The 10500-nt window shown below is 32.7% G+C and overlaps 1 protein-coding gene across 2 annotated transcripts; it reads left to right on the top strand.

Annotated features, from left to right (window-relative positions):
* The first annotated feature begins 920 nt into the window (after window positions 1–920).
* On the top strand, window positions 921–3114 carry LOC145030748 (thaumatin-like protein 1). 2 transcript variants are annotated; one of them, XM_078979154.1, is made up of 4 exons: window positions 924–1277; window positions 1647–1727; window positions 1947–2640; window positions 2784–3114. In XM_078979154.1, the coding sequence occupies exons 3-4, from the start codon at window positions 1991–1993 to the stop codon at window positions 2986–2988; spliced, it is 855 nt and encodes a 284-aa protein (XP_078835280.1). In that variant the 5' UTR covers window positions 924–1277; window positions 1647–1727; window positions 1947–1990; the 3' UTR covers window positions 2989–3114. The 2 variants fall into 2 exon arrangements, with proteins under 2 accessions (XP_078835279.1, XP_078835280.1); XM_078979153.1 differs by lacking the exon at window positions 1647–1727 and having other exon boundaries at window positions 921–1277.
* Window positions 3115–10500: the final 7386 nt, after the last annotated feature.

Below are 10500 nucleotides of genomic sequence, written 5' to 3'. Positions count from 1 at the left end.
GTAACTTTAAACTTATAATGGTTTACATACAACAACATTTTAAATCTAATAAATTAAGTATAATATGTTAAAATTTAAAGATATAACTTTGTAAATAGAAGTAAATATATTATTTTAAAATTGAAATTTTGTCTATTTATGATTACACTTTAAGTTTGATATTTATTTTACCTTATTAACCAACTTACAATCATTATTAGAAAGACACTACAATTTATCACTTTTAACTATGTATAAAATAATCTTTGGACTGTTTAAGTTAAATAAAATTTATATTTAACTTGAGCCTATAATGCTATATTTTAATTAATAATTTAAGTATTTTATAAAAATTGTTCAAAAATTATACATTTAAAATGATAATGGTTTACATCCAACAATATATTAAAACTAATAAATTAAGTATAATATGTTAAAAGTTAAAAAAAAATATAATTTTATAAGTAGAATTAAAGATATTATTTTAATAATTGAAATTTAGTTTATATATGAACAGACTTTTGATTTGATATTTGCGTAACCTAATTAACAAATTATAACTATTATGATAAAGAAATTTGAAAAATCATGGGAGTTTCAAATGAATGTGGTGAAAGAAAAAAGAATAGGAATTTCAAATGCATGAGATTCAAGCATAAATGTTAGCTTTATAAGTATGTATGATAATGATGTTTGCCGTATTAAAAAAAAAAAAAAAAAAAAAAAAATGAAATAGTTAATGGCTTTGGGATAACAAGATATTAACTTCCACCTTACAATTGCAAGTAACAAAGCACATCGACCTAAAGTGATATAGAAAACAAGTAACCAACTTTCCTAAAGTTTGCCTCAACTTTACACCTCCATTTCTCCAATCTCCATCCTTATATTCTCTCTTTCCCATTAAAATAAAATTCCTATCCATACACACGCTTGTATCTATACATCATACAGACAAAACACATACTTAACACACACACTAGTACATTGAAACACCCTATAAAACATAGTTTGGCAATCTCACAAGATCCCCCTTTCTGTCATTTTTCGTTCAAAGCAAACCAAAAACTTCATTGTTAAAACTTCAAGTTCATATAGGCCTAACTGAATTCTACATTTCTTTAGCGTTTAGAAGGAGTTCTAACCCTCTAATCGGTGGTGCTTCATACCCCAGAAGAACCCTCCAACAATAGTTGTACAAACTTATACTCAAACTTGCATGTTTCCATAAATGGCAACACGTTCATTTGTTTCTTGTTCTTGCTATGTAGCCTTCTTTTTCTTGACGATCTCTAAAGGTAAGCAATTTTTATTTTTATTTTACTAATTTGGGTTCAATGAATCTTAACGCAACTTCAACGTTTCCAAATTAAGTTCAAACATTAATCTTACAATTTGTTAAAAGATTATAGAGAAACAAAATTTTCACCCTATTTTCAAACGAACCCTTGATATTATGTACGTTAGTATCGACGGGGATGCATGATCATTCGTGCAATGAAAATACTAAGCATACAACAACAGTTTGAAAAGACATTTATATCATGTATCATGTAGTTATGGTGTAATCTTATCAAAATGGTTGTAACTTGTAACTAAATTTTTTATTATACATTAAATGTTTCAAGTTTGAAACTTGCATTTATGGGTTGTTTGTAAATCACTAGGGATGGATCTGGTGACTGCAGCGCAAGCTTCCATCCCTTGATATATTCACAATCAGATCGGATTCTCAAGTCATGAAAAAGGTGTAGTCACGTGAACTCTTTGGAGTTTAACTATAGAAAACATTTCTTTCGTACTCCACAATGGATACATGCAAAAATGAATGTTTCTAACTTATAGATATAAGTTAGAAATAGTGAAATGAAAATATGAAATAACATGGTTATGAGTAAATTGTTGTGAAATTAACATTTGAAGAATCTCTAATTACATTTTTTTTTCTATTGATTTTGTAATTTCAGGAATATTGGGAAGTACATTCACTTTTAAAAATAGGTGTGATTACATGGTTTGGCCCGGGATATTATCAAGTGCGGGCAGTACACCATTAGATAGCACGGGGTTCGAACTCAGCCCGGGTGAGTCACGGTCCTTACAAGCGTCACCCGGTTGGTCAGGTCGATTTTGGGGTAGAACCGGTTGCACCTTTGACTCAAATGGTCAAGGAAGTTGTGCAACCGCTGACTGTGGCTCCAATCAAATGTCATGTAATGGGGCCGGAGCGACCCCACCTGCAACCTTAGCCGAGTTCACAATCGGATCAGTATCAGGATCAGTATCAGGGTCAAGCACGCTAGATTTCTATGATGTAAGCCTAGTGGATGGGTACAATTTACCTATGGCAGTTGATGCTAGTGGTGGATCGGGCGCATGCGGTACAACAGGGTGTGTGACCGATTTGAACCGAATGTGTCCACCCGAATTAAGAGTAGGAAATGGACAAGCTTGCAAAAGTGCATGTGAGGCTTTTGGGAATGAGGAATATTGTTGTAGCGGATCATTTGGATCACCCGATACTTGTCGCCCATCAGTGTATTCCGAAATATTTAAATCGGCATGTCCAAGATCGTATAGCTATGCGTATGATGATGCCACTAGTACGTTTACATGCATGGGAGCGGATTATACAATTACTTTTTGCCCCACATCAACAAGGTAAAATCATATCATTTATTCATTTATATATGTTCGTTAATTTGAGTAAACTTACATAACAAAGAAGTAAATAACATGATTTTAATTAATGTTATAGATATATGATTGATGGATTTTTTATTTTATTTTTTTGTTATTTTCAGTCGAAAGTCTTCAACCGATCCATCAACGGGAACGACAACAAATTCACCACCGATGATTCCAAGAGCACCCGTTCTCGAAGATGAACCAAACGGTTCATCATGGTTGCCAAGTTTCACCATTGGAGGATCAACAAGACAAATTCCCGATAATGCCCTTGCATTGATACTAATTTCTTTTATTGTCCTTCATTTTTTCCAATTATAAAAAAGAAAATATATAAAAAAATTGAATTGTAATCATTTGAGCAATTTTGTATAGAAAAGTTCTACAATTGCTTGACCGCATTCAGGAATATATAAATATAATATTATTTAATTTGTTTTTCAAAAATGAGCATTATGTTTCTGTTTTTCGTTTTACTTCCCATCGACTGCCGTACATAGTTAATGCTTTATTATTTTTGGTGATCGATAATGAATGCAAAAATAAGTTTTTTGGAAGTCTTGAATGTAATTTATTTTTATGTTTGCAAAAACGTCAAGTTCTATATATTTTTTTCTGCAAGTTTATTTGAGTTATATTTATTGTAAACTTGTTTAATAATAAAAGTTAGTCAAAAAGCCAGCCAAAAAACGGAAAGTTGTTAAAAATTTATTTAAAGATACAAAATTCTATTGTCATGGGTAAACTCCTCTCCAGCTAACTCACATTGAATTATTTGTTTTCATCCATTATGCCACGTTGGTTTTAGTTGGCATTAAAAAGCGAATAAGTATAGTATACTATTCTATAATCTATAGTGATAGTTGAATCTTAAAAATTGACCATTACACATCGTAAATATTAACTATCAAAAATCATAAAATTACAAACCTTGGTTCCAGTTTGGGAATGATTTCGGTTTTAAAAACAATTATTCGGTCCCAAAATTCTCTCCTATTAATCATCTTTCTGGCAAAAGGCATTTTAAATATATTATGAATTATATCAAACATTAAGTTTTATTATAAATAAGTACATTTACAGATCCAAGAGGTGTATGAATAATTTAAAATGTAAGATATCGTAATCAAGATTCTATGAATTTTAATTCGGTGGAAGGTCGGTGACAATCCAACTGCTTGCTTTGTTTAAAAATGAAGCAAATATTACTGGTTTTGTTATAATATTCTCACTTTCCTTTAAATGATTTAAAGGTCATCGTATTCAAGAATAATAGTTGTTTACTTCATCTTGGGTTGCAATTTATCATAAGAAATATATAAAGTAGTTTTTGTTTTTGGTGCTGGTAAAGTACATAATACATCATTTTATGTCATATTTTGAAGATAAACGTTTGAACTTTATATTTATAAAATTAAAAGTTGGTATGACATTAACTTAAGTAAAATATTCGGCAGTTGGTGAGTGTGCAAGGGAGGGCCCGTGTTGCTACTTGCTCGAATTCTATTATTCTAACATAAGTTAATATATATAAAAATAGTATATTGTCGCTTTTAGTTACTAAACAACGATAAGGATCTTACTACCATCGCATAAAGTACATTATAAATATTTAATTTAATTTAAGGTATAGTCTCTTAAAATGACAATTAATATTATTTGTTAGGTCAATTATTTTGTAATTACACGGATCAATCATCTTATTTTAGGTTTTTATTAATATAGTGGATTTCATGGTGAAAAATTTTCATATTGGTTTATAGACTGAATGTAATATCAGCAACAGAAACGTTAAATAGACATAAGTGAACAAATAATGGCATACGGGATTAGACAATGAATGTAATGTAAGATGTAATATCAGTTTACCCGGGTGTCACTTTACCGACCAAAATTAATATAATTAATGAACACTCAAAGATAAATCCTCCATATCTCTTAGGAATCACTTGGTGAGTCGGATTCTGAATTTTCATCATCGTGATTATTAACCACCCAAGGTGCCATGGTTTACAATTTGGTATGTGTGAAAGATAAGTTTTTGATAAATATTCAACTTGTTCAATTTAAGTTTAAGAAGATAAGGGAACAGCCAAGGACATGAGGCAGATTGTATGAAATAACAATATAATTACTAGTCATATCATTTAGCTCATTTTTTGGAATGCATGAAAGCCCACACCATGTTCACATCTTACACCATGATCAATTGTTTAAAAAAAAAAAGTAAATGAACATTTTAGTTGTCAACCCAATATTAGGGAGGACTTGGGCATGGCATGGTCCTCCAATATATCTAACATATTTAAGTATAAATACCCTATTTGTTTTCCCATTTCTCTCTAATGCTTTTATATATATATATATATATATATATATATATATATATATATATATATATATATATATATATATATATATATATATATATATATATATAAGCATCAGAGAGAAATAGGGAAACAAATTTGGAGGCAAAAGGAGAATTTTAAACGAAACTTTATTAATTTTCTAGACAACATCTTCGTTAAGTCTCTTCCCCAACAGTTGATATCATCATATTAAATGAAAAAGTGACTTCTAAGTTCCGATTTCTTATGTATCCATATTCTTGTTTCTTAGTTTTTTAGTTAGGTTCTCAATCAAAATTCGAAATTGAAATCGAAATCATCATATTAATTGTTATTGATTTTTCAATGCAACCAATTTTGATTATGTTTTTCCTGTCCCAACCCCACTACAAGCTTAAATTAACCGAAACGAAACATCTATTAGCAACTAAATATTTTTAATCCGATTCAACAAGATTAAGTCTTGGAAATTTTTGTAGGTTCAGGTCCACAATCCACACAACACTCATCGTATGTATATGAAATTAAAGTTGCAATAGATAGAAAGAGATGGAGAAGTTTTATAGTTTTCTTATTATCTGATATGCCAAAAGAGAAAATATTGCACCTATTTAACATATACCAGATAACAGAAAAAGCTAAAAGATACCGAAATATGTGAGACTAATCAGGTGGCTACTAAGCCACGTTATTTTCTCCAAACTAGGTCAACTAAAGACCAGGTTTTCTGTTCATCTAAGTTTATTCGATGACATGTCATCTACGACCTTCTTGTTCGTTAACCCATTAAACAAATCGATTAACCAAACACTCACCCTCTTAATCGGTTTGTCCACGCCATTCACTCACACCAACAATAAATCACCCTTAAAACAACTTACACCTCAAACCATATCGACCATTCTCAGACACTCGACCTCTACCTCCACCTCGGTCACGTCCAAAGTCCTTTTTTGTTGTTGGTATTGTTCCTAACTTGATTCTTTTTTCTCGTAAAGTACCAACAGATCACACATATCTTCTTTTCTTTCTTCAACCTGCCCACACACACTTGCAGGTGCACACAGTTCTTATCTTCTGATCACATAGATCTATTTTCTTCTTACATTAACTTGCTTTTCCACACATGCTATCTTCACCTCACAGGTTTCTAATCTTCTTGGTTTACCCATAACTTGGATTCAACACACACACAACCCTTTCTTTTAACTCACACTAATTAATCTCCAAAACTCTATCACATAGATAATTCTAATCACATAGATTTTCATGTTTTGAACTCGGCTCACACAGAACCTTATTGAAGTGCAACTAGTTCACTTAGAACCTCTTCTAAATCTCCCATGATTTGAACCATCACCCACGTCGTCTCGAACATTGCTCCCCATAAACCTACAGTTTACTACTCCCCGCAAGAAAATCACTATCAAATAATCATGCTTCCTTTGCAATGGCTGCAATGGCAACCTCGCACACGCTCCCTTTCAAAATTTGACTCTCAAACCGGACCTCTTCAACCTTTGCTCTGATACCAAATGTAGGTTTAGGTTACATATGAAGGGTTTTGAGCATTCTAACACTCCTATGGTGTACATGCAACCCTAAATACCTTGGATCTATGTTTTCTCTATTATACATGCAAACTTGAACTTTCCAATGTATTACCCTAACTAGCATACAATCTTTGATACGTGGGTAATATAAACAAGTTATAAGACATACCTTTTGATGAAGCGTGAAATCTTGATCTTTAAGAGCTTAGCCCAATAGTGTGGAAGCCTCAAGTGGAAGCACAAATCACCAAAACCACCTTGGAAAACTTGAGAGAATAGTAAGCACACTAGAAATTAGCCCACTCTTGTATCCTCACACACTAGTTCCATTTCTTATGCCAAAGACCTCTTTATATAGTATGGAGGATTAGGGTTTCATCCATGTAAACCCTAATACCCATGCCCTTTCATTTCCATAGGATCCATGGGTTAAAAATTCCATGGACTATCCAAGCAAGCTTAGCCCAACCTAAATGAACTTGGCCCATACTATATATAAAGTCCCTATTTAATTAGTTCCTTTTGATCACTAAATTAATTCTTGATCACTACTAATTAAATAATATGATTCCATATTAATATATTAAAACTTATTATATATTAATATAAATCATAAACATATTATTCTCAAAAGACTATCCATATAAATTGTTCAGGTGAAGTGCAACCCAAATGAACCATGCCAAATCGGGTCAAGTACATACCAATTATAGTTATGGGTTTAGACACTAATCCAACAACATACTCCACATAACACTCATGTATGTATATGAAACCAAAGTTGCAACAGGCAGAAGGAGATGGAGAAGTTTTCTAGTTTTTTTTATTATCTAATACATTAACAGAGAAAATTCACACCTATTTAACATACACCAAAAAAAACTAGAAGATAGCAAAACATGTGAGACCAATCAAGTAGCTACTAAACCACGTTATTTTATCCAAACTTGGTCAACTAAAGACCAGGTTTTCTGTTGATACGAATCTATCCAATGACACATGATCCACAACCCGCCCGCATGTTAACCCGTTAAACAAACAGATTAATTCAACAATTTGTGCTTAAAAGAACTTTCTTCGAGACACAAATCTTTCCAAAACATAATGTTTTACCCGTTTCTTGTCTTTTTTCTTGAATACTTTTATGAGATCTACCACAAATTCCTCCATATTCTTATGTTATAAATATTAAGTCAAACACCAAGATTAGATTTTTAGCCATTGAACAATGGAAAATCGACAAAAAAAAGTCTCAATATTTTGAGCTATGGTGGAATGTCAATTCCACCAAGCAAATTACACCCTTTGTTTGCAAATAAAACGTAATATAATGGTAAAAAGGGGTATCGATCCTCGGGGAAATGGTTGTATTCAATCACCAATGAAATCCAATAGAACTAGTGTTAATAAACTAACTAACTACAATTAAACTAAAAGGGGGGTGTTGTGATTGCTTGAAAACTAAAAGACTTGAATAACTAAAAAACTTGCAATTAAACAAGATGATGAGATGCTCAAATATTAGGGATAATTGGTTAACTAAGGCAATTCAACACAGTGAACATTTGTGTGTTTATCATTAGGATTCAATATGAAGCTTATCATTCATCTGAAATTGGTTATAGCAATCATGAAGCATGATATACCAAGAGTCCTCATAGGTAGTATAGAGGTTGGGGAAGCCCAAACACACCTTCTTAAACAAAATCAAGGATTCAATTGAAGCAATCGAACCCATGAAGTTAATTAGCCTTAAGAATGAAGGAATCCTCAATTTCTAGAGGATGTCAATGCTTACACATCGATAAATGAGTCATGATTCATAAGCTTGAGATGATTTCTACCATCATAAAACCCTTGTTCTAAGTAAATTCAATGATTCAATGTTAAACCAAAGAAATAAACCAACAATTGCTCATTCAAGTACCAACCTCATGATCAAAGTTTTAAACAAGCATAAGAAATATGAACTAGAATCATAAACACAAGATAAATGATGAATAATAATGAATCCTTTAAAAACACACAAATATTCATAGGTTTTAGCCAAGGTTGACCAAAATAGAGAAATTAGCAACTCATGGCAACAAAGTAACAATCACAAAAGTCTACTTGCATCAAGAAACTAACAATTACTTTGGAAGATAAGAAGAATGTGTATCAAAGCTCCAAAAATCGCCTCCTTTGGTCTCTAATCATGGAAAATCGAAGTCATTCCTGTTAGATTCAACCCCCAAGGTAAATGGTGAGCCAAATGACCAAAATACCCAAAGCTGGTCAGTTGCGCGAGTACCCACGCACGTAAGAATCCTCCCTCGTAAATATTGATGGAATGTTATTAGCTCATTTTTCCTCCACTACACCATTCCACTACCCAAGATTCCCTTGTTCCCCTCTGTATCCCACGTGATCCAAATTAACCAATCATCATCTAGCTTCAAATATGGATGCTCCAAGCCCAAAATAAAAATCCATGACCCATCTTCACAAGCCCACTTCATCCAAGTCTTTAGCTTTTTAAGCCCAAATCTCCTTTAATGGATCCGCAAAGCCCAATAATGCCTTGAAAGCCCACAAAGCCCATTTCCAAGCTAATCCACAACCGCAACAAGCTCCAAAACCCTACAAAATACCTCATGGAAAATAGAAAGTCCCCGATATGATCCATAATAATGAAAATAAATAAAATACAATGCAATACTAATAAAAAGACCTAAAAATCTAAAATAAACTAATAAAAAGAAGTAGATAAAATAAAATGTCAAATCACCTCAAGCTTAAACCTAACCCGTCCTCAAGTTAGAACAAGACTAAAATGAGCTCGGGATGAGCTAAGCTAAAAGGGAACAAGAAAGACACCATAGAACTTGGTCAACATTAGTCAACATGGTCAGAATTAGTCTTTCATGGAACCTACACATCTTCAAAATGTTCCCGGGTTTAGAGCCATAACCCACATTCTCAAACCACTTGACAGGTGAATAGATTCTGGTTGGATGTAGTCGCGGTATGCAAGACAAAGGAAACAGAGGTTACGCCCAGTGGGGACACTTTAAATCACCAATACATACCATAATGCATGAAGTAAAGGCGCCTCTTCACACACTATGATTCCTACACTTGTCAGGCTAAAGTGTATAGTAACGAAATAGGGTTTTGCAGCATGGCCTCCGGGTAAACATTTGGTTTCAGAGGCTTCTTCCTTGTACTGTCCTTTGTAATCTACCATCTCATCGGCATAACCTTTTCTCACCAAAATCAAAAATAAAATAAAATAAGAAAAAATTCTACTTAACCTTACAACTTAAATCCTCAATCTTGAACTTTTTTTATTTTGGTCTTCAGTCTCCTTGCTACTCGATCTTCTGTCTTCTTATTTCTCTCCCTTTGCTTTTCTTTTCTCTTTTTTTTTCTTTTTTTGAAGAGAAGTCTTGAACTTTGAGTCTTGTTCTTCTTGTTGTGTTGCTTTTTTTTCTTCATTTTTCTCCATTGTTTTTGTTGCTTTTCTTTAATCTTCTTCATTGTCTCTGATTATCTTTGTTTTTCTAATTTCTTCATTGTTTGTGTTTTCTTCTTGGAAGATCTAATGAATTTCACCATGTACCATAGGATGGAGGCTAACATGAACACCGATCGATCATTAACAATGTGCCAACATCAACTAAAAAGGGTGGAGTATGACTCAAAAATGGGTGTTACCGAAAAAACTTGGTCCCAAAAGATGTGAATTGGGGGACCCACTTCAAAGTTCATCAAGCACCTCAATGCAAGGTGTGATAAACAAATTCTATCTAACTATCTACTCTGGATCCCAAGAAAAATGATAACATATCTTAAAAAGGTGGTGAGAATCTAAGTAAGCAAGGCTCGGACGAGACTCGGGAGTGCAAAGGACTATTCCCCCCAAAACCAAGATACGACTCTTCAAT

The sequence above is a fragment of the Lactuca saligna genome, chromosome 2 (assembly GCF_052625555.1).
Source record: "Lactuca saligna cultivar CGN05327 chromosome 2, ASM5262555v1, whole genome shotgun sequence".
NCBI lineage: Eukaryota > Viridiplantae > Streptophyta > Magnoliopsida > Asterales > Asteraceae > Lactuca > Lactuca saligna.
Note: the sequence above shows the minus strand (reverse complement) of the source record. Positions and strands in the feature narration are given on the sequence as shown.